Below are 25,455 nucleotides of genomic sequence, written 5' to 3' on the forward strand. Positions count from 1 at the left end.
AAATTAGAATTTACTGTATTTAATGGATTTGGTAGTTGATTTTCAAAAGGCTTTTCACATGATTTGACACTCAGTGAGTTTTTTAAGTGAAATTTCCACACACCCCCCAAAAAATTTTAGATGTTCTTACATTTTGTCAGGCTTTATTGTTATTATTATTATTACTTATTCTTACATATTATTACATATTCTCAACAAGCAATCAAAAAATACATGATGAGAAACAAGATACAGAAGTATTTGCAGTCAGTTCTTGATTATTTGTAGGCTCTGTTTTTAGTGTTGCAAATTCCAACATTAGCTACAACTACTTCTCCTACATACCAAAATATATGCCAGTGAATTTGGGGTTTATCTGCCATTTTGAATTGGTGTTATCATTGCTTCCCTTCAATAACTTAGGAATTTGAAAATTGATAATAATAATCTTTGTAGATTTGTGCTAACTTTTGCTTAGTGGCTATAATGTAGATGGAAGCATTTAGGCAGTAGATGGCTTTTGACTAAGATTTTCTTTTGGTAGTTAATTTTTCCATCTTATTTTCATATTACCTTCATTTCTTGTAACACAATTTGTAAACCTCAAAGCATTTTACAAATGTTAACTGTTATTATTCATATAATTTATTTGAGCGTAGGGATTATTTCAGTCTTTCTATTTATATTCCCAGCACCCTTTAGCCATGTAATAACTGCTAAATAAATGCTTGTAGAACAGTTGGTCTTCGTGTGTGTGTGTGTGTGTGTGTGTGTGTGTGTGTGTGTGTGTACGTGTATATAACTGTATGTATATGTGTGTACATGTATGTATGTGTATGTATGTATTATGAGTATGTGTGCATGTTTGTGTATATTTCCCTTTACCCTTTGAGTCATCTTTTGGAGGGGAAAATTTTTAAAAAGTTAAAAAAAGCATCTTTAATTATGCCAATCATTAGTTACCTACATCTGTTTGTATACATATTCTTAGATACTCTCCCAATTCACTTTTGCAAAGAAAGGATAGTGGTGTCTGTTATGGACTTTTTTGAGCCTAGATCTGAAGATAGGAAGGCAGCGGGGGGCGGGGGAATGGAGGGAGGCACATGCAGCGAGATTATACCACAATTTATGGAGCATGAACATAAGCCAGACCTTATAGCAGTTGTTTTTTTTTTTTCAGAAATGCTTGTGCATAATTGTTATTCCACTGCCTCTATATGCATCCTCTTGCAGGTAGTGAGTCCTACCCTCAGCTCCCCTGTATGTCAGGAACAACTAATTGAGGCTGGAAAACTTGTGGACCGTTCAGTGGAAAATTGCGTCCGAGCCTGCCAGGATGCCACGGATGATAGTGAGCTCCTGAAGCAGGTCAGTGCAGCAGCCAATGTGGTCAGCCAGGCCTTACACGACCTCCTGCAGCATGTCCGGCAGTTTGCCAGCCGAGGGGAGCCTATTGGCCGCTATGACCAGGCGACTGACACCATCATGTGTGTTACTGAGAGCATCTTCAGTTCAATGGGAGATGCTGGTAAGTGGTTTTAAACTGGACATATTTATTTCTTTGTTCCTCTTAAGATTTTGGGCAGGGGTGAGGGGAGAGAAAGAAAATTGTTGAATACTCAGTAAAAATTAAAAAGGGTGTCTATTGTATTGAGAAAACTTCACCAGATTCATTATAGGGATTATGCTGAAACTGGAAACAACTCTTTATTTCAGACTAAAAGATGTGTTTTTCTGTAGTGCTACTTATTAAGTGATAATATACAACTTTAAAAAAAATATTTCCTGCACCATCCGTGAATAATTTAAAGAAAAAGGATTTTTTCACATTTAAATAGATGTGTGTTTAAAAATGAAAGTTTACACAACCTCAGCCTCCATCAAGTATTTGTTAGAAGAGAGAATGCTCCTTTTTTTTTACTCTAAGAATTAGCTTGTTTCTCTATTTGTATTTATTCTATACACTTGACAATTAAATTCTAGTTATTTAGAACATTCAAGCTTGTCTTTCATGAAGACATTTCTTTGTTTTTTCTGGGAAGGTGTTGAGTTTGCAGTTGCTATTTTAGTTGGTCTAGGGATTGAATATTTTTTACATGGAGTTTAATTTCCCCATTTCTGTATCTCCACTAGAAGTGAACAGACTTCTTTAAAATAGCCAGAGAGCAGAGGTTTGAATAGCATCAACCATCTTATCCCCTAGGTGAAATGGTTCGGCAGGCAAGAGTTCTCGCACAAGCCACCTCAGACCTTGTCAACGCCATGAGGTCAGATGCTGAGGCTGAAATCGACATGGAGAATTCCAAGAAGCTTCTGGCAGCGGCAAAACTCCTGGCCGACTCCACTGCCCGCATGGTTGAAGCTGCAAAGGTAGTTCACCAAGATTTGAAGTCCTAAAAAGGGCATCAACTGAGCTATTTCACTGAGGAATTTTGTTCCTCCTTATGTGCCATTCTACTAATCTACCTATGAGGTAATGTCATCTATTACTGAAAGGTCCGTGGAGATGTTCTAATTCAAATTTTCCTTTTTATAGAAGAGGAAAATGAGATTCAGAAAGATTTTATTTCCCAAACCAAGTTCACATGGTTAGCAGATTCAGGATTTGAACCAAATTCTTTTGGGAAGACACAGCATCCTTCTTACTTCACCATATTTTTTACTTTTTTGCTTTGGTTCCTACCTATAATTTCATTAATTTGGCATATTTGCACCACCAGGACAGCTCAACTGGGACTTACAGTTTTGGAAAGTTATGTGATACCCTGAAAGATCAGATAATTTTCCAGTGGTTAAACACATTAGTATGTGTCAGAGGCAGGACCTAAACCCAGATTTATAAATGTATTATTAATTGTCTAATTTCTTTTCAGTCAGGGTTAAATGATTAGTAATGTTTAAGACCAAATTTGAATTCTGGTCCTCCTGACTCTGGGACCAGTTCTCTATCTATTGTGCCACCTAGTTGCCTCTATTTGTCTAATTTCAAGCAAAGAGATTTTCTCTCACTTTTGTCTTTACTTTTTAATTTTTTTTAAATAAATTTTAAAGAAGATAGTTTTCTTTTAGGAAGATTTTTATTTTTAAAGTAAATTGTTATTTTTACTTCATCTATATTCACAATCTATTTTCATTCCCTCTCCCTCATAGAGAAACAATGAATGTTTATATCAAAGGGAGAAAAAACAGTTCAACAAAACTAAATTTCCTAAATTCTAACATTGTATGTGGGCCATTGTTTCCCACTCTCAGACCTCCACCTTGGCATAGCATCCGTTGCTATCATTGAGTTATTTCATCATATCTGACTCTCTATGACCCCATTTTCTTGGCAGAGATACTGGAGTAGTGTGCCATTTCCTTCTCTAGCTCATTTTACAGATGAGGAAACTGAGGCAAACAGTTAAGTGACTTGGCTATGATTACCCAGTTACTAAGTGCCTGAGGTCAAATTTGAACTCACAAAGATGAGTCTTCCTGACTTTAGGTCTGGCACTCTATCCACTTCTCCACCTAAGCCCCAGCAAAGCAACTTGGGGAGATGCTCTCTCCTATATATTGTTGAAAACCATAGTTTGATAACTTATCTGCTAATATCTATTGTCAGGGGGAGCAGAGGCTAAGGTGGAAAGGACTTTGAGCTTACTATAGTCTCAAGAAATATCTAACCAGAGCTGCTATAACTTCTTAGCAGAGGACAAAGTAACCTCCTTCCAGTTGGCATAGTTCCCTTCCTATACCTTATTGAAAAAGATCTTGCTTCATTTATATTGTGTCCCAAAACTCAAAGAACAGTTTTCAAATATAAAAGCTATAAAAATGTAACAGAAATTTGATTGACAAGCCAAGATGACTGCTAAACACTGTAAAGATGATTGAAGAGAAGAGAAAAAGAAAGTCTTCAAAAAACAGAGTGTCCCTAAAGTCTTAACCTCCATTATTAATTAAGTGCCTTTCCTCCGCTTTATTCCAGACCCTTGTCTGGGCCTCACTTCCCTCATCTCTAAAAATAAAAGGGGTTGGATTAGATCTGATCACTAAGATTCCTTCCAACTCTAACACTTTGATGTGTGAATATCAATAGATTAGGAAACAAGTCCATAGAGGTGGAGAAGTAGCTTGTTTTAGGTCACACAACTGGAATAGTGTTAGACTTGTGATTAAAATCCCCATTTTACTGACTTTCCAGTCCATGAGCCTTTTTACATTGTTTATTACAGGATGAGACTAAAACAAATAAGTTAATAATGTAGGGTCCTGTGTAATAAAATTATTTCACTGTCCCAATCAATAAATAAAGCAGTTATTATTAAACAGTTATTATGGGATAGCTGTGGAGTTAAGTGCTGGAGATACACAGGGAAAAGCAAAATCAGTCTCTGCTTTTTATGAACTTGCTGTTTGTCCCATAGAAAATAATTCCAGGGACGGCTAGGTGGCATAGTGAATAAAGCACCAGCCCTGGAGTCAGGAGTACCTGAGTTCAAATCTGGTCTCAGACACTTAATAATTACCTAGCTGTGTGACCTTGGGCAAGCCACTTAACCCTGTTTGCCTTGCAAAAACCTAAAAAAATAATAATAATAATAATTCAATTTCAGCAAATGTGCTGAGTGCCTGTTCTGTACCTATTTCAGGCACTAAAGAAGGTACAAAGATTAGATAAGATGAATTCCTTGATAAATGAGGATAGAGATGTGACACCTACCCAAGTGATTGCATTATGGATGTCATTATGTTCTTCCTTTGATTTTTTTCAATTTAAAATTGGGGGGGAGAATAACTCAATTGTGTGTGCTATATTTGGAAGGTGGAGATGAGAGAACTCAACCACAATTGAACCATTGAGACATTCAAAAAAATTCTGCCATGTATTAGCGATTACATTTCTGTACCTTCCACCTTCATGCACTTCACATCCCTCTCCACTTCATAAAAACCTACTCAGATTCCCAGTCCTTGAACAAAAAATGAAATATCACCCCAAAGTGCCAGGAACTTAAAGGAAAAAAAACAGCATAGAAGTGGAATAAATAGACATGATTCCTTGTTTTCTTCCCCTATGGTGCTTCTTCAAAGTTTCTTATTTCTTTTTTCTAATGCACTGATGGGGAACTGCCTTTCTTCTATTATTTCTTGGCTCTTATGACCAGAAATAGGATTTTTACTAAAATACAAATTTTAGCAAAATTCCTTTACAATCTCAGAGTTTTTATGTATCTCCCACCTGTAGAGTTTCAAATAGATGCATCTTAACCCTTTACAGTGTCATAGGGAGGAAATATCCCAAAAGGAAGATACACAGTTTAGTACAATGGAGGTTATAAATCATATTTCCAATTAAAATGTGATTTTTTGAATTGTCCTAAATTTATTTCAGACATTCTATTTCTGGTCCCATGGTAGCTTACATGGATTAAAGAGAGTAAAAGATCATAAAATAATACTTTTGGAAGTGATTATAGAGACAAGTCCAGCCTTTACTTAAAGTGTGCAGATGTTCTAGCATATATCCTTTACTTGTAGACCTCCAGGGCAAGAGAATTTATCACCCTATCCCAAGGCAGTTATATTCACTTTTTGTTAACTGTGTTTTATAAAAATTATCTAATTGAGCCAAAATCTGCTTCCTTGTAATTTCTACATAGTTTTTCCCCCCATGGGGTTAGCAGAATATGTTTAATATTTCATCCATATGGCAACCTTTAAAACAGTTTAGGATATATATGTCTTAGAGTTTAATGATCTCACTTTGACTTTCACAGTTTAGCAGTGCATGTTTGACATATTCCATGCAGATATTTTCAATGGCATGGCAATGGCAATGGATTTTAAAGGTATATCTTTGGAAAATTACCTTTGCCTACCAGCCAACTATAGTCAGGACACAATTAGGTGAAAGAATAATCAAAGGCATAATTGTTCTCCCAGCTTCACTTGAAATCTTTGCTTTTCACCATTATAGGGTGCTGCTGCTAACCCAGAAAATGAAGATCAGCAACAGAGATTGAGGGAAGCTGCAGAAGGACTCCGGGTTGCAACCAATGCAGCTGCTCAGAATGCTATTAAGAAAAAAATTGTCAACCGGTTAGAGGTCAGAAAAAGGGGCTTTTTTCCTTTTTTTTTCCCCCTTCTTGTGATTTCCATTTTTTAGGGGATATAGGCACTATGCATAAACAAGCAAATTTATAGCATATCTTTCTGATTAGTGGTGAACACAAAGTCAAAGATTTTACCATTGACATAGTTACAGAGAATTCCTATCTAAGAAATTGATTCAGTTAAGGAGAAGGAATTTCAGGTAAGTGGGAACTCTGAAGCTAGGATTAAAATATGTTCTCAAGCTGACATCTCTTTTGTACCAAGGCAAATATTTAGATATCTAGAATCTTTAATATCAGAAGCAGTTACATTTCTATAATTAATTTTTTCAGGAAATTACTTATTTAGGATATGAATTTTGATAGCTAATTGTTACAGTATTCTCTCAGACTTTGGAGTAAATGGAATGGTTGACCAGTGGTTGCCACTGAGTGTTTGAATGCTGTTTTTTTGAATCATAGGAATCAGGGAGATATAGATAGGGGAAAGAAGAACATTTTAAAATAAGGAATATCATTGAATTCTCACTGTTAAAATTAATAATCCCATAGATAGATATAGATGTATATCAAATTTTATATCAGGTATTCAGGAAAGAATCTGACTATCAAAATTAGTAAAGAATGGGGAAAAGTGTATTTTGTTTTTGCATATATGCACACATATACATGGGGACAAGACAAGTCCTAATTCAAAAAACTCTCTTACTCATGCAGACATCCTCATTCTGGTCCTTTATGGTCCTTGGTGGTTTTGAGATCAATTCTTCGAAATTTGAATGTAAACATTTTGAAAGTTGAACTTAGCCTTTTTTATTTAATAAAGGATTAAGATATCACACCAGAATTATAACCATAGTTTCATAGTTTTTCTTTCAAAGCACTTCAAAGCGTGAAAGTGTTATTCAGTTCTCTTTAGGAAAACCATGAGCATGAAACATTTGTATTTGGTCTAGAGAACTGCATAGAAGGTGATACACTATAGATAGATAGATAGATAGATAGATAGATAGATAGATAGATAGATAGATAGATAGATATTGATATATATATAATGTGTATATATTTTTGGTGTTATATATATTCTAATTATTATTCTTTTTAAAGAAATCTTCCCACTTATCATTTCCATTAGGGGATGGGATTATTCCTTGTCCCTTTACAAAAAAAGAAACAAAGGGAAAAATACCACTTCTGAGATACCAAGTTAACCTAATAGCTAATTCCAAGGAAATGAACCCTAAATTGATTTTCAGGGACACTATTAAAAATTATCAGCGATTTTAAAAATCAGTGTCTACTTATATCCTCATTCTTATAGATACAACAGGGAACTGAGTTGCTTTTTATTTAGGAAACAAAAAAACTAGACATTAAAAAAAATAAATTTTTCCATCTTGATTCCTCTTTTATAAGGTTGCAGCAAAACAGGCTGCAGCTGCTGCAACTCAGACAATTGCAGCATCCCAGAACGCGGCTGTTTCCAACAAGAACCCAGCAGCACACCAACAACTTGTCCAGAGCTGCAAGGTAGGTCTCCAGACTGACAGAGCACCCTGTCTATTGTGGATGATAGTAAGAGTGTTACCACTCTAAGTGCCTCACTAATTTTGTTAATGGATATCATTCAGAACCACTAATTCAATTCACAAAGGCTCACATTTTCCAGGTGTTACTGAGTCTGCTTTTTATCAGTCTTGGCTCCCCCCTCCTCCACCCCTGTTCTTTCTTTCCTGTGCCCTGGATTTACTTTCTCCTCTTTTTTGAAAGATACAAAAATCAAAGCCATTCAGTGGTCCAGCCATTTGAATGCCATGAAACAGTAATAAGCCATTGAATTTCCAAAGGGCCTTTCTTCTGAAGAGCTGGCTACTTCTCATTCATCCTTTACACATCATAATGGTGTTTCATTTTCTGCTTTGCTCTCTATATTCCATTGCCTGCCTGAGCCCACACCTTGAATGTTCATTCCCACTTGGCTTCAACTCCACTTTTCTTTGGAGTTGTCTATTGTAGCCTTTTTGTCTCGTTTTTTTTATGAGGCTCCGTCTTCAGCTAAGTAGGCCACAGTGAGCTTGGATCTCTCAGGACTGAAAATGGTTTGATCCATCATTCCATTGTGTGACTTTTTCTTAAATATCTAACTATAACGTGGCTGATCAGAGCCTCTAACAAGCACTTAAAAAAAATTAATCTGTGAAGAAACATGGTGAATTTTTAAATTTAACTTGAACTCATTCCTTCTCTCCCACCAAATATATCTGTGAAGTGATTTATGCCAGTATTGGGGAGTGGGGGGAAGGGGTGACAACCACCATTTCAGAAACAAATTTATATTTGAAAGGAATTGGATGATACTGCCTTGGCTTTCTGAAACTAAGGTCCAAATTCCATATTCCCCACATTAGTTTGATAGAGCACTGGGCTCATCAGTGGAAAAGCTCTCAGAAACATGTGAGGCAGGCACTGGGAAGAAAAGGCAAGAGGAGCCAATTTCTGCCTCAGGCTTCTCATACTGCTTTTATGTGGAGGCTGCTGCTGTGTGGGAGCTTGTACCATTGTTTGAGCTGCTTGTTCTCCTGAGTTTGGTTGCTGCAGGCCTTGTCAAGCAATAAGGAGCCCAACAGAGTATGGAAATGGGCATTTTTACTTCTCAGGAGGTGCATGAAAATCAAGTTAATAGACTTCTAGAAGAAAAGACTTTGTTATAATAATGATAATAAAAAAAAAGAAATAACAAATAAAAAGCCAGACAGTATAACTTCTAGAAAAATGGAAGGTTTATAATTTACCAGGTGGAGCCTAACTACAACACCCACTGAGTTATATCTTTCTGAGAACCTGGTTAAACAGTAAAATGTCATGATATTGGTGAGCAGGACATGAGCTTCAAAGGGCTTATTGCCTAGGCAAAGCTGGGGGTTAAGTTCTTTTGAAGTTATTTTACCAAGCAATGTGTGGACAATAAGGTTCTACAGATATGGAATTCTGATTTTTGCCACTTTGATGTAGTCTTTTATATTTGGGGAAATGAAATATATTCAATGAAGGTGAGAAAAAAAGGATCCACAGCAGTCTCAAACTGCCAAATTTTTAGAATAGACATGTCAGGTGAGAGGTAAGTGATGAATACTTATGAATAAGAACCAGGTAGTTTTAACTTTTAAAAGTATTTATCACCCACCTCCCTCCAAATGAATTACCTTTCTTGCTTTGGATTAATTGATGGGTCCACTTGACTTGATTTTAGCCATAAATTGTGCTTATGGTTTTAGGTATAGCCTCCTATGAGGGAATAAGTGATTGATAACATTTATTAAGTGTCTACATGAATTAAATAAATGAGATAGAAATGCAAGAAATTCTAATTGAAGAATATAACATGTAAAGGACAGGTAGAAAGTACAGAGTAGGAAAGATATATTGAGACAAATGACCAGAAAATGACTTGAGGTCTGTTTCACAACAAGATAAGGTAAGTGCTTCTACATCGAGCATCTCAGTGGAGAGAGTCCCAAGATTCTGAGGAGGGGGGTGAAAAAGGTAGCTGGAGAGCAAATTATATGAAACTAATCAGAGCTGTAGCTATGCACATTCTACTAAGTTGAAAACCCAGTTTCTAAGAGCCAGCTCTCATCCCTTCTAGTAGCATCTACCTGGGTAAAGCTTAACTATAGAGTAAAACCCTGTGTTTGTTAAGTCTTCCAAGGCCAAATATGCTTTCTAAGGTCTGGGATTTATCTTTGCCTACTAAGGAGATCATATAAATGAATCCCACGTGCAAGAAAAACTTTATACTAGGTTATTTTCCTACCCACTCTGGATAATTCAACATAATTACACTCCCCAGATTACCCAGAGGTGCTTTAATTATATTTTCCCTTGCTTCTCACAGGCAGTGGCTGATCATATTCCTCAGCTAGTCCAGGGGGTAAGGGGAAGCCAGGCTCAAGCAGAAGATCTCAGTGCTCAGCTAGCTCTCATCATTTCCAGCCAGAACTTCCTCCAGGTAGGTGATTTTGAACAACCATGCCAGGACACACAGTCTCCCACCACTCATGTATTCCCATTATCCTTCAAGATGGAAAATTTTTAAATTGGGTTTTCTTTTCACATTTGTCTCTCTACCTTCACTCTTCTCCCTAACCCCTAATACAAAACTTTACAGGTATGGTCATGCAAAACCAATCCCTTATTCACCATGTAAAATGTAAGTATGAATCTAGCTAGCTGGATATGTTTTTTCATATTTAATTGTTCAGATAGATTCATAGGACCTATTGAATTAGATCTATCACCCCTCTAACACAGAAGCTGAATCATTGTAAATCATTCAAAATTGTGATTGAACATTGTGTTGATTATTCTTTCAGAGCTGTTTGCCTTTATAATATTGCTATTATTATATTAATGTTCTCCTAGTCCGTTCCCTTCACTTTGCATCAGTTTTTCAGTTCACAAGTCTTTCCAGGTTTCTCTGAAACCCTCCCCTTCATCATTTCTTTTAGAACAGTAGTATCCCATTGCATTCACATGTCATAATTGTTCTGCCCAGCCCCAGTTAATGGGTACTCCCCCTGCCTTTCCCCCCAGTTGCCAAGTCTTTACCACCACAAAAAGAACTGCTATAAATATTTTTGTGCATATGGGTCCTTTTCCTCTTCATTTGATCTTAAAGAGAGAAATTAGAATGCTTCCTGCAGCTTCAACAAATGTTTTGTGGTAAAGTCAGACCTGAAGACTATCTTATTATTTTTCCAGTTTCAGAGGAGATAGATTGAATTTGGCAGAGCAGGATGCTAAAATATAGCAAAAATCCCTTGAGGCAGATTCACATGGTAATTTTTTTTAAAAGGACTTTTAACTACAACTTACTTTTCTCCTTTCCTCTTTAAGGAAAAAGAGTGAGGGAGAGAATGTGATAAATTGGAAATTCTGATGAGCAAGCTTGCACTGATTATTGCTTTCAGTTAGAAGTGGTGGTTAGCTAGCTTCTGGAGCCCTTAAAGTAGTTAGTCTAAAACTGTGCATGAGAGACTCAAGTCTTTGTTTCTCCTCTGATACTATGCTGGTTCTCGCCTATAAAGAGAGAAAAGCAATCAATTCTGCACTCCTTTTCTGGAAACATAGGATACAATGAAATAGTTGTTAAAACTCATTCCCTGGAAACACTTAATAGATGTAGGTCTAATTATTAGGAATCAGGATAGGTTCTGATTCTGTGAAATGCCTAGTTGAAGGAATTCCTTCTAACAATGCAAGTTAACACTTTCTCTGTTTCATATGGTCTTAGAGAGTAGCCTAGATTCCTGAAAGTGGCCAGGGTAACATAAATGGTATGTCTCAAAGATGATACTTGAACCTAGGTCCTTTGGTCTCCAAGACCTGCTTGTTTCTCAAAAAAAAAAAAATCTTCATAATAGTGAACCCTATTTTTATCAGTTTCCCAGTGCATTTTATTTTTAAATCTGAATCTTAAAAGAAGATGATCCTTTATTATTATTCCTTTGGATTACTTTCTTAATCTTACTTGCATGGTGACAGAATATTGGGGGTTGGGGAGATTTTTCTTTTCTACCATTTTTACAGTTTTACCAGTTTCCAGTGCTCATTATGATCTGAACTCAGACTCTGAGTACTGCTTCTGATGCTTGAATTCTTTGTAAAGAATTATGGGGATTAAAGAAATATCATTAGAATTTTCTCATTCTCAAATTACAATCTAGTTTCAAATATTTATTAGCTGTGTGACCCTGGGCAATTCATTTAACCTTGGTTTGCCTCAGTTTTCTCAACTGTAAAAATGGGAATGATAGTTGCCTCTACCTTGAAGGATTGTTGCCAGGGTCAAGTAAATATTGGTAAAATGCTTAGCACAGTGGCTGGAACATAGTGGGCATTATGTAAATACATATTCCCTTTTCAAGACAATGCAGCCTTTTTGAACCAGTCACATACTGACCTTGATTAATTTCACAGCCCTTTTTCAATTGCTGTAGACTACATATAGATCTGTATGAATTAACTTCGATGCTCTCTAGGTGAGCAAAAGATTCATCCTCCTATGTGTCTATACAAACCCATACATCCCCCTCCCCCATACTTGTGTGTGTGCATATTATGTTCTTCTCTAGTAATCGTGGGATTCTGAATCTGTATTTAACATTTTAGCCCTTGTTTTTCGTCCATGACAATACAAGATTGGCATTGAAGAAAAGTGATGGGAAGAACCACTAGACAAGATCAATTTTATTCTTAGGAAGTCTGATGTGTAAAAAAATTCCCCTCATTTTCTGTTTATTTGCTTTTTCCCAGATCCTTAGTAAAAGAAAAACCCTCCACTATCCAGATGAGTAACTATTCTACACCTTTTAGTCTTAAAGGCTTTCCCCAGGAACTGGGAAGTTACATGACTTGTCCACAGTTATGCTGCCAGTTTGAGTCACAATCAGAAACTGAAGCCATGTGTTCCTGCTCTGGGACTGAACTGTTTAGCCATTTCCCAACTAGAATGCAATCTGTTAGAAATGAGGTTTAGATCAGTGCCTTACACCATATACCAAAATAAGCACCAAATAACTTAGATATAAAAGGATACAACATAAACATATTAGAGGAGGAAGGAAGAAATTGCCTTTCAAGTCAACAAATGGAAAAGAGTTCCTACCCACATAGTAGATTCTGTAACTACTTTCTGCTCATATTTAGCCGGGAAGCAAAATGGTGGCCTCTGCGAAAGCTGCGGTGCCTACTGTCAGTGACCAGGCTGCAGCTATGCAGCTGAGCCAATGTGCCAAGAACCTTGCTACCAGCCTGGCAGAGTTGAGAACTGCCTCCCAAAAAGTAAGTAGATTTCAAATCTTATTAGTGCTGAAAAGTGCTAAAAATTAGTTAAGATCTTGGGATAGGGGTGGGAATAAATATTTCAGGGTGTATTTTGAATACTCTTTGACAATGTTCTTTAAATACGTTATGGTTTGAAAAACAATATATTAACATTTGTCCTTTCACTTAGTTTTTTCCTATTATATCATTTGTTTATTTATCATACTCAATTCAGATAATTTGGATAAGGGAATCATGTGTACTTACTCCTTCCTAATTTCTGGCTGGTGCAGATAATTCTAGGATTGGATATATACTGATCTCTGCTAGCATTCCTTGAAGAAAGTTTTGCATCCTTTGATGTAGCATCAGAAGTTTTGGTGTTCATTGGTTTCTGTGGCATGTAAACCTCTCTTCTTTGTCTTTCTTTATATTTGACACATGAAAATTTGTTAAACTAGCAGAAAAGCTTTTGAATCATTTTATCTTCCCATGTTATTTCTATATAAATGGTTTAAAGTCCCATGCCAGAACATTTAACATGGCAATAAAATTTGTTTTGCATTCAGTTAGTGGATATATGAATGAGTGAATGAATAAGGTGCTTACTATTCAGAAGGCACTCTACTAAACCTTGAACACATGTACAAAAGAGGCAACCTATGCTCTCCAGGAGCTCACATTCCAATGGGGTAAACAACACATCTGAAAGGTTCAGAAGCATGTCACAGGGTACAGATATTCATGCTTCTTCTTTCATATCATTTCTGCTAATAACATTGTACAGTTTCTGATGTTGTTGATCTATTTGACAGTGCCAGGGTGACCAGAACTTTCTTTTTTGGTGTTTTCATCTATAGATGTTGCTATTGTCATTGAATGATTTCTTATATTTATGTAAATGTTTCCCGTTTTTATTTTTTTTTGGCTAGGCACATGAAGCCTGTGGCCCAATGGAAATTGATTCTGCTTTGAATACCGTGCAGACTCTCAAAAATGAGCTACAGGATGCCAAAATGGCAGCTGTGGAGAGTCAACTAAAACCACTCCCTGGAGAAACTGTAAGAATGGATAAGGGGATGATTAGAAGAGTTTGTTTGTTTGTTTTTCCTGATCCTAGAGAAGAGGATTAACGTTGTATATGAAGAGAAAACAGAGTGATCTTGTTTAATAACTGTGGGAAAATTTATTGGTACATATGACTTCAATTCAATTCACTGATGATCAAAAGAATCCTGTTTTCAAAAATACCTGGGATGTGTAGACCTGGACTGACTCCATTGCAGCAGAAAACTAGAAAACAGTGCTAATGCCTTCTTCCTAGAATATCTGGCTGCTTCTGTGCATATTTCCTTGCCATGTGTTTTGGCAAATAATGGTCATATCTCTTTCTTAAAAGAGATGGAGAAGCAGCTAGGTGGTGCAGTAGATAGAGCACTAGCTGTAGTCAAGAGGACCTGAGTTTAAATCCATCCATAGACACTTATTAGCTGTATGACCCTGGGCAAGTCATTTTTTAACTGTTACTGCCTTGCAAAAAAGAAAGAGTCAATCACATTTATATTTCCTCTTCCAAAATTCTTTGGAGATAATTATATGGAACACTGGACATAATATCTACTTTTTTAATCTATTGATTAGTTTTTCTGAACTCTTTAAAAGGATTGTTCTCTTCTAAAGGAGGAAAAAGAAACAGATGGGTTAAAGGAAATGAAATCAAAACAAAAGATTTTAATTAAAAAATTCGATTTAAGGAATAACATACATTAACCTGCTATATTTGAGAAATAAGGTTTAGTGGCAGACTTTCTGTCTTTTTTTTTTTTTTTTTTTTTTAGGTTTTTGCAAGGCAAATGGGGTTAAGTGGCTTGCCCAAGGCCACACAGCTAGGTAATTATTAAGTGTCTGAGACTGGATTTGAACCCAGGTACTCCTGACTCCAGGGCTGGTGCTTTATCCACTGCGCCACCTAGCCGCCCCAGACTTTCTGTCTTATAGTAAGAAGGTTTCCAGGGAAAGTAGATATTCCTGAAAAGAGAGGAGTAATAGATTATCAATAATCTATGAAAAAAAATCAATGGATTTAGTGTCAGGAAACCCTGAGTTCTCATCCTGTCTCTCTTATTTACTACATTTGTGAACCTGGGCAGCTGATTTAAAACTTCTTGAGCCTTAGGTTCCTCTATCAGTGATTAAAACTGAACTGGACTCAGTGACTGCCAAGATCCCTTCTAACTCTAAATCTGTAATCCTATATCTTGAAGACCTGGGTTTTCTACCCAGCTTTTATGCTAACCAGATAATGACCTTGGCCATCCTTTCTACAGCCACTTTATTTCTAAAATAATGATACCTCCTTTCTCTCTCGATATTGTATAGCCTTCAGAAGGAAAGGCAGGTGAACATAGCATTCATATGCAATGTGATAGTGTTTCTACTAGGGATATGATCTGACCTATCATATATATGAAGGTTTACCTCTTGTAAAAATTTACCAGTTCATATATATATTATTATATCAGGCTACCTTTCTCTGTTAACATATATTCAGGATAATGTAATGCATGTAACCCTCATTCTTTTCTATTGCTGATGCTTCTGCTACTGGGTGAATAAATAAGTGGGTATTTCCAATCTTGGGTTATCCCACTGTGTATTCCTATAAATGAAGTTGCCTTGCCCAAAATAGTCTGAAAGCAGTTGAATGCCCCAGGCACATTGCATCGCAGTTTCCAATGACATTTTCTGAATGCGGCAAACCTTTTACATTGTGGATGCATCTCAATTGCAACTTTATATTTTTTTCTGGAAATATATGAATTACTGGCAAGTATTTATTTCTGCTGTTGTTGCTAAAATTAGTTTCTGTCCATTTTCTTTTAGATAAACCCAGAATCTGGAAATATTGCTTTTACATCAGTATTCCTAGGATTTATAGATTTAGGAGAGACACTGGCTCATAGTGAGAAGAGAGGCAGCCTTAAATCCAAGGAGACCTCAGTCTAAGACCCACCCCTGATAAACAGGCTGCATGACCTTGATCAGGTTACATGCCCTTTTGGTGTTCTAGGCAACTGGTTGAGATAATAAATCATAGAGACAATACTGACTTAGCTAGGAAAAAGGTTTTCTCAAACAGAAACTCCTTATATAAGTTAAATCACAGATCCATTCCCTAGTTGTGACTATCCCTAACCATAGATGAAGACCAAAAAGACCTTAAAAAGGTCTTAAAGGCTTAAAAAGCCATGTTCTAACACAACACACATCCCCCCCACACACACACATTACTTTATAGATGAGAAAACTAGATTTGTACCCCTCTTTATTCCAGATCCATTGTGCATTTCCACTGGTAACTAGGATGTAGCAACTCTATTGAAAAAAGGAGAAAAATAAAAACCAACCTTGTATTTAAGGGCCCATATTAAATATTGATACATCCTGATAATACTTTTGTTTTGCATTCAAATGATGAACTTAATCTAGTCATTTGCCAAATTCTTTAATGGAATAATTTATTCTGGTTACATTTACTCTGTTTTTTAAATAATAAATTATCCATGTATTAAAATCAAAATAAGAGGCTGTGCCTTAGGTGGAAAATCAGTATTTATAAAGCACCTCAATATGTAAGGCAGTGTATTAGATCCTAATGATAAAGAAGAATAAAATAGCCCTTTCCCTCAAAAAACGTGCATTCTACAGAAGAAATGTTTTTAAAAATCCCATCCTATCATTTTATTGTCCATTCTCAGATTTTCCTTTCATGCAGACTTGTACAGCTTGCAATAAAATGAAGTCAACTATTTTCAAAGATCCTTCATCCGAATGAGGTAGACCCTTCTGCTCACTTTATTGATGAGGGTCCTTGATCCACTATAAAGATTTGCAATGAATATTCTAAAATAGTTTTCAAAAGAGTTATTATCATTAATAACAAATCTATATCCCTTTCTGACTTACAAAACAACTTTCATCACAACTACCCTTTGACAGATCTATATTACAATGTTATTAGCCCACTTTTATGAATGAGGAATCATTGGCTCAGAATAGTGGAATGACTGACCTGTATACACACAGCTAATAAACACTAAAACTTCTAAGTCTAATGCACTACACTTGCTATTTCTAGATAGAAATCATTAAGACGCTGGCCATTTTTTTTAATTCAGATTATGAACTTCGTGGAGATTTTTCATTTCCTCAAAATGATATTTCCCCCTTATCTATTACTTTAGCTTGAAAAGTGTGCTCAAGATCTAGGAAGTACCTCCAAGGCTGTGGGGTCCTCAATGGCCCAACTGCTGACTTGTGCTGCTCAAGGCAATGAACACTACACAGGTAGGTCCTTCTTTTGTGTTCATGATGCTATACAGAAAAGCAATAGCCACTGATATCCAACAGTTTTTTTATTTGTTGAATGTTTGGGGTTTTTTTTTTTCAGTCTTCTCATGCTGGTAGTGAGAGTTCCAGATATCATTGACAACCATCATGGATGGAAATTTGTCATTGGAGGAATAGTAGCTGTATTAGTTGCTAAAATGGCACCAGGATGGCACACTCTAGTGAATTTAGAAAATGTCTCCAAATCATTTTTGAGAGAATTGTGCTTCCTAGGATTAAAATATAAAAATGTACATCACTGCAGTGGTTAAGAGTCCTGCCTTAGAGTGGCTAGGTGGCATAGTGGATAAAGCACCGGCCCTGGAGTCAGGAGTAACTGGGTTCAAATCTGGTCTCAGACACTTAATAATTACCTAGCTGTGTGGCCTTGGGCAAGCCACTTAACCCCGTTTACCTTACAAAAACCTAAAAAAAAAAGAGTCCTGCCTGGCTTTTTTTTTAAATTGGTTATCATGTCACACATCACCATTTCTTAAAGGAATCCAAGACACATGCATTAATTAATTATGGAGAATGACAGCAGTCATCATTCTTCCAGGTTTATTTTTAAAGTTTTCTCCTTTTCTTATCTACTTCTAAATCTAGTTTCAAATCTATATCAAATTACTTTTGTAACAAGTAAGCCATATAGCTGAGAATTATTTTATATAATCTGTTTTCCATTTTAGAAAAAAAATCATGTTGCAAGTAGTTAAATAATGATTTTTTAGAAATGTTCTTAAGGAAAAAAATTGAAAAGGAATTAACATAAAATTTTCACAGTGATTTTAACAAAGCAAAACAATCTATTTTCTTGCTTTTAAAGGCAGATAATTGATACTACCACTGTTGTGTATTTTCACGTTTAATTGCTGTGTGATTTTAAAAACAATTTATCAGTTTCAGTGACATAATGTGATTTATATATTCTTCAGAAATCAAATGTTCATAGTGATCTGACTATGTTTACATAGATCACAGTTCAAAAGTCATACAAGTGAATTAGAAAATATATGTGTTTATACATCAGTTATACATTAGTTGCATATTGTCCATTGCATAGCATAGTGCTTGAATTATTGTAAATTTTGGATGAATGAATGAGTGAATGAATGAATAGGAAAATTATGAGACCTTTCTTTGTCATCCTGAAGTTATCTTCAGTTTCTCAGAAAATATCAGTTACAGTTTTTCATGTGTGTAAAGTTTTTTCATCAGTTCCTGTATCTAGCTCATTGAAGGACTCATTTAAAAATACTTTTGAGACAATTTTAAATCCTTTCACCCTCCCTAACCCAACACCCCCTGCCTAATCATGTGGTAGCTGACTTTTACTTTACGTGGTTGTATTTGTCCAATGATGACTTTAAATTCTAGGAGAAAAAAGTCCCTGTAATAAAGACCAACCATCATAAGGGGTTTCTTCAGTATTTAATCTCACTGGTGCATATTTTCCAGACACTGCTATTGAAGATAATTTAGGATCCAGATGGTGAGGGAGCTGTCGAAGTAATTTATGGCTTCAAATGCTTTTTTGTAGTTTTTAAAAATCCCTTTGCAGTGCTTTCCCAATCTCAGCCCTGGCAATGCAACTCAGACCACAGAATTGTTTTGTTTTGCTTTTTAAGCCAGTCCCCATGGTGGTTACCATTTAAGCTATTATTGCCAATTCATTGAACAATATTAGATTTTTGCCAACTTCTTTCCATGGCCTATTTTGGCCTTTTTCCATGCATACCTTTATTATTGGTAGTTTCCTCTTTCTATGAAATTGAATCATGCTATAGACATCTTCAAACTCTATGAGTTTCAGAGGGAATCCTAAGAAATTATTTGAAATGAAGGTACTTAAGTCTTTGAAATTCACCTCTTCCTACATGATCCTTTTTGCTGAGTTTGATTTCTCACTATTGCTTTCTGGATATCCTCTTAAAAATACCTTTTACACAAGTAAATCTCTAAATAAATTCCTTTACTGGCTTCCTATACCAGGTATTGTCTGTATATGAAATCAGGTTGCACTTTGGATCATGGGTGATAAGTAAGCATGAAGATAAAGAGAAGATTCAATTTTGAGCTAGAATTAATCAGTAAACACTTATTAAGCACCCACTTTGTCTTAAGCACTGTTCTAAATTCTGGGAATGCAAATGCAAATAATAAATCCATTCCTACTCTCAGAGAGCTTTACATTTGGACAATAATGTTAGAAACCTTAGAGATTATCTAGTTTAAGTCTCATTATTTTATAGATGAGTAGATTGAGGTCTGGAGAGACTGATTTGCTCAAGTCCACATTTTTTTATCTCAAAGCAAAGGCTTCTTACTTTCGTTCTAGTGTTAGTATACCATACTTCCACTATAAATAAAAGACTTAGGTCTGAAATTAAATGACCATTTCACTCATCTTTTATCTTTTTTTTTGTTTACATTAACCTCACTTATTTTTGCACATTTTCTTGCGAATTTTTCATCAACTCCTCCCCATCCCTGCAAAAACAGCAACAAAAAAATTTATTTTGTTTAAAATAGCTCTAGTCTATATAAACTATGCTTGAAACTTGCCATATGATAAAAGTAGGGATTGGAAGCTTTGTAATTTGCATTCATTAGGTGACAGAGCTATATCCCAGCTGTGTCATTTCCTAAATATTTACAGATTAACTGGAGTGAGATACAAGACAACCTCATTTATATAATTGAATCTTTTCTGGTCTCTTTATTGCATTAGTGCACCTCACTCTGAAATGAAGGGAACCACCTATTGACTGCTCAAACTAAAGCAAAATGTTTCCCTGATGCAAATACAGTTTAACTTTGAACCCTCTGAAAACTATCACATGAAGTTTAGAGTTGAAAGCTGTGAACCTTTGAGTTTTTAATGTATTTTTCTTCTCCATGAGTTTTAACAGGATGCAACTTTATTCCTTTAGCATCATGAATTGATACCTTGGCTTTACCAGGCAAAAGTTTTCATATCTATTGTCAAGACTTAAAAGTATTGGTGGATAAATGTCTTCAGATGATAAACTGGAAAGGTCAAAGAGCCTGCCTTCATAGAAGAGGAAGCAGGGAAATAGGTTAAGTGGCATATAAGTAAACTTCAGAGGTTAGAGAGAGCCGGTATAAGTTCTAGAGAATCATCAAGGACATAAAAAGACAGATATACAGGTAAATAGAGAAGCATGTATGTGTTATTGTTTACTAGGTAATATGCTAAAAATTCAAGGATTCAAATATTCAAATGAGCAATCTGTCCCCCTGAAGAAGCTTTTGTCCTAATTAGGGAAAGAGGGGCTGGAAACAAGGAAGATGATTATTCACTAGAGGTATGGTTAGGAGCTAGTGGTGAGCACCTGAGGTGGAGACCCAATTTCAAAAAGGGTTAGGTCAAACCTCTCCTATTAGAACCGCTCACTTTTTTCCTGCCCATGTCTTCCCACCCTGTAGAATTAGTCTCTTCTCTCAGTGTTGGGCCAGTATCCTGATGTGGGCCGGTCCAAAATGAGCAACCATATGGACAGTATAAACACATACACATTTGTCTCTAATGGTAGTCATCTCTAGGGAGGGTAGAGAGAAAAGGACAAAAGGGGAAAAAAGAAAAATTACATGATAACTATTATAATGAATATAACAATATTTAAAAGGAATAGCAAGTTGTACATAATAATGGATTTGCAAAATTTTGCAATTTGCAAATTGCAATTTCTTGTGCAGTCATCTTTTTTAATAATCTATGTTATGGAAATGCTTTTTATTAAGTTCAGAATATTTTTTTTAAATTATTATTTGTTTGTATCATACTTTAAGGTTTGCAGAAGAGCCCTGAGAACTAGTTAGTACAGACATTATCTCTGTTTTGGAGATAAGAAAATTGAGGAGGTTAAGGACATATACATATATATATATATATATATATATATATATATATACTAAGTTTTATACAAATAGTTAATAATAGCAGTGGGACTTGATTCCAAAAATAGCATCATGCTTTCATGAGACAAATATATGAGTGCATTCATTTATTTTAAAATCTATTTTCTTGTCTCCAAGTGAGCTAGGTACTCTTACTTGCTTTGGTGAACTCTTGAGTTTACTCTGCCTCTCACTGGTCATATTCCCAGTACCCATCTCATCCTCCACCCTCACTATCACTTCCAGCACCTCATACCCATCCAAGGCAGCATCACATCCCCCTCATGGTAGGATGATACCCAGATTCAGTTTTTCAAGTTTCAACTTCATGAGCCTTAGGTACTTGATTTGTTTAATAGGTCCTCAGAAAAGATGGTGCATTAGTCTTAAGCCCCAGACTGCTGGTACCATTCTGTTAAGTAACTGTGTGAACACACATGACAGGATAATTAGCAAAATGAGGTTTTGAACAAGCTGGAGGACTTTGTCATCATACTCTCCACTTGAATCCCTCTTGATTCATTCCAACTTCCATAGTAATAGACCATTGATAAAACATCAGTCATTTCTCATTGCTGTTTTACCACGTGGTCTTTTTGATAATTATTCTCCTGCTTATGACAGGAGGATTTCTTTATCAGTGGCCCTAAAGAAGAACCAGTCCCTTTTAGCCAGTAACTACAAAAAAGTTTCTTTCTACCTTCAGTAATATAAATAATCATTATACCCTATCATAATTTTGTTGATCATTGTAGACTTAAACTGTGGTTTCATTTGGTATTCTAACAGCAGTCTGTTGGATTTTTCCTTCAAGGGGTGGCTGCAAGAGAGACGGCACAGGCTTTGAAAACTCTGGCCCAGGCAGCTCGAGGAGTAGCAGCGTCCACCAATGATCCCGTGGCAGCTCATGCCATGTTGGATTCAGCCAGAGATGTGATGGAAGGTTCAGCCATGCTCATTCAAGAAGCTAAGCAAGCCCTGATTGCTCCTGGAGATGCAGAAAGTCAACAGAGACTAGCTCAGGTAGGCCCTAAGGGTAGAATGAATGGGTCACCATAAATGACAACAAGTTGGTACACTATTACTCGATGTATTTGGTTCTGACTTTACTAAAACTATCTATTACCATCCCATATCCAGAAAATGCTATAATTATAGAGTAAGGTTTCAGATATCTCTAAATTCTTTGAACCATATATGATGTAAAATAACCCAATTGAATGCAACTTTATCATGTGTACATGGCATTGATGTGCAGAACTGTCATAAAGCATTTGTGTGCCAGAAAGCAAGGTCAGAAAACAGTATCCTCATTTGATATGATCCATCAGAACCTTGGGGCCTACACTATAACATTTGAGTCTTCAAAGAAAAATAACAACATTTGTAGGAGCCATAATTTTTTGACATTGAATGTGCACATTTATTTAAAAAAATTATTTTCAAAGCTATCCTTCATTGGGTCCTTATGTGACTTGGCAGTTTCCTTCATCTATTTCAACTGGAAAGGTTCAGTTTGCCCCTACCCCCCCCAAAAAAAAATCATGTGAAAAGGCTTAAAATTCTCTGAATTATTTGCTTAACCTACTTTACAGACTTTAACCTACCATGCTAAGTGCATGAGTCTGAGCAATTTAACTGCTCCATATTCTTGGCAACTCTGGTCCACAGGATCGTAGATCTGAGAGCTGGAACTCCTCAACCCCACCCCCCCACCCCCATTTTACCAGTGAGGAAACTCAGGCTTAAGGAAGTTAATTGATTTGCCTGTATTCGAACAGGAAGTAAGGTTCAGTCAGATATGGAATTGGAACTCAGGTATTCTCACTCCAAAGCCTTGTATTCCTTGTTTTTTTAGATTGTTCTTTTAGACTGTTAGTTCCAGCAAAGGTGCCTGACTACATTGGATTTATCTCAGTAGATTGTAGATTTATCCCAGAGTTCTTTGTACTAGATGAAATCACATTTCTTAACCTTTCCCTAACGTGTATTTGAAAGATACTTTAGCCTTTTTGTTCTTGGTGAATTTAGTCTGGCTGACACATTGGGCAAAATCTGATCTGGATCTGTCACTTTGCCACTTTCATTCAGGTGAACTGAGACTAACAAATGAAATCAACCAGTCTATTCCCTTAACCCTGGATTCTGGTTTAGGGAAGCTGTTTGCATAGATATCTATGAAATGAAAACCCACAGGCTCTTTCTTTCTCTCTCATGTTACATTCGATTTTTTTATTTACTCTTTTTTTTCCAGTCTTAATTCTCTCCCTTTCTTACAGCCTACTGGATGAAACATAGGGGCTACTTATGGGTCCACTCTCACTCAGCTGAGAAACTTTGACTTGATGACCCTCTAAGCTCTGAGGACTCATCATATTAAGCTCAGAATTTCCAAGTTCAAGAAATCCAACAGTCTTTAACCTTCCCAGTAGATGGGCTACCAAGCATGAGCCACTATGCCCAATTATATTCTGTTTAAGAGAACTGAAAATTATCCTTATTAAGCAGCTGAAGCAACAAGTGAGCTCTCTGCCAGTGTAAAATAATACATCCCAAAATGAGCATGGAATTATTCAAGAGATATACTCACTCAAGTAGACAGAATAAAAGTTTCAGGGCCTTGTTTCAAAGGACTTTTCAGAATCATGAAACAAAACAAGTCTTCACTCTTGTGACCTCAACAAAACTCATAAGATAAAAAGGTGATTCCATGTTTATTTTTTTCTTTGATCCATTTTGAGCTTGTTGTGATGTCTAAGCTAATATTGTTGGAATTAAAAAAACACCTTGAACTTACTTGTTCCTAGGGTATTTGCTTGGGTGCATTGAATCCCCAGGTAAGCTTCACTGCTAAGTCAGGATGTTATCCTCAGATAATATGGCTACCTTGACTTTGGGCTGAGAACCATTGTAGAGAAATAGTTTAATTTCAATATTTTTTTAACTGAATTTTACTGTGATTTCATGGGCATAGGAAGTTCCCAGTAATGAGCTCCTTCCAATTCAAATTGACCCTTCTTTGCAATACTTAGTTTTAGAGGTTTCACTTGGGCCCTTAAGAGTTTTAAGTACCTAGGGTCACATTGTCAGTATGTATCAGAAGGAGATTTAATCTAATTCTCTCTCTCTCTCTCTCTCTCTCTCTCTCTCTCTCTCTCTCTCTCTCTCTCTCTCTCTCTCTCTCTCTCTCTCTCTCCCCTGTTTGCCTCTCTGCAATTTCAGGTAGAAATAATTTCCATGACTTAAAGTGATCTCACCAGAGCTGGAATACTCATTCTACTTCATTTTAGTAACACAGGTTTTATGTGCAAGGGACACTAAATTTGGGCAAGGTGAGATTCAAAGAAGCCTTTTTATTATTCTGTTTTTCCTTCTAAGGTGGCCAAAGCTGTCTCACACTCTTTGAACAATTGTGTGAATTGCCTCCCAGGACAAAAGGATGTGGATGTGGCCTTGAAGAGCATTGGCGAGTCTAGCAAGAAGCTGCTTGTTGATTCGGTGAGAAGAATCATATGTTTAATTATTTGGATTCTTTTCCAGTCTTTTTGTCTTGAGAAGGTCACTTGGAGAAATTCTTTCTTTAGGATGCTTCTCTTTTGTTTTAGCATATTTCTATTTCCTCACCACTTGGAGGTACAACTAATTTCCATAGTTGTACTAAGTTCCATTATGGCATTTATAAAATATACCTTTTCCAATGGATCTTTAACTCATTACTTTTTATGATTATCTCAGCAAAGAAAGTCGGTGAGGGAGATTATGAACTTTGATCTCATCTCTATTAATGATTCCCCCATTGCATTAGATGGAAGAGAAAAGGCAGATGGGTCCATTTTACTTAAAGGGGTATTATTACTTGTAGCTATCTAACACTTGTCAGTTACACACTCTAGGGATTGAAAAACCTATAATTCTAGCAAAGATCATAAGTATAACAACAAGAAGCTGTTGCTGATTTTTCTAAACCTGGTATTTTATGTCTGTTATAAAAACTAATTATTGGTACTTTAGAAAACCAGGCCCTCACTGTGCTAGTGCATTTTTCCTCCCTACTCTTAGGTCTTGGGACTTAGAAACAAATAAACTCATTATTAAAGCATCTCTCCACCTAAAATTGTAATCTCTTGGGTTTATCACCTTGAATTAGTTTCCTGACATTAGATTTGTTCTGGGTCTCAAGAGTAAATTCCAACTACATGTCAAAAGACAAGTTTAACTTGGAGTGGGATCACAAAAA

General features: G+C 36.1%; 1 protein-coding gene across 11 annotated transcripts in view; it reads left to right on the plus strand.

Annotated features, from left to right (window-relative positions):
* TLN2 (talin 2) overlaps window positions 1-25,455 on the plus strand; it is a 575,338-nt gene that overhangs the window by 389,576 nt on the left and 160,307 nt on the right. For all 11 annotated transcript variants that reach the window (XM_074234301.1, XM_074234300.1, XM_074234295.1 and 8 more), the window contains 10 exons: window positions 1,216-1,510; window positions 2,186-2,352; window positions 5,948-6,076; window positions 7,500-7,613; window positions 9,979-10,092; window positions 12,792-12,926; window positions 13,841-13,969; window positions 17,153-17,255; window positions 22,033-22,241; window positions 24,597-24,716. In XM_074234301.1, the coding sequence (XP_074090402.1) occupies window positions 1,216-1,510; window positions 2,186-2,352; window positions 5,948-6,076; window positions 7,500-7,613; window positions 9,979-10,092; window positions 12,792-12,926; window positions 13,841-13,969; window positions 17,153-17,255; window positions 22,033-22,241; window positions 24,597-24,716 (1,515 nt within the window). The remainder of the gene's footprint in view (window positions 1-1,215; window positions 1,511-2,185; window positions 2,353-5,947; window positions 6,077-7,499; window positions 7,614-9,978; window positions 10,093-12,791; window positions 12,927-13,840; window positions 13,970-17,152; window positions 17,256-22,032; window positions 22,242-24,596; window positions 24,717-25,455) is intronic.

The sequence above is a fragment of the Macrotis lagotis genome, chromosome 4 (assembly GCF_037893015.1).
Source record: "Macrotis lagotis isolate mMagLag1 chromosome 4, bilby.v1.9.chrom.fasta, whole genome shotgun sequence".
Taxonomy (NCBI): domain Eukaryota; kingdom Metazoa; phylum Chordata; class Mammalia; order Peramelemorphia; family Peramelidae; genus Macrotis; species Macrotis lagotis.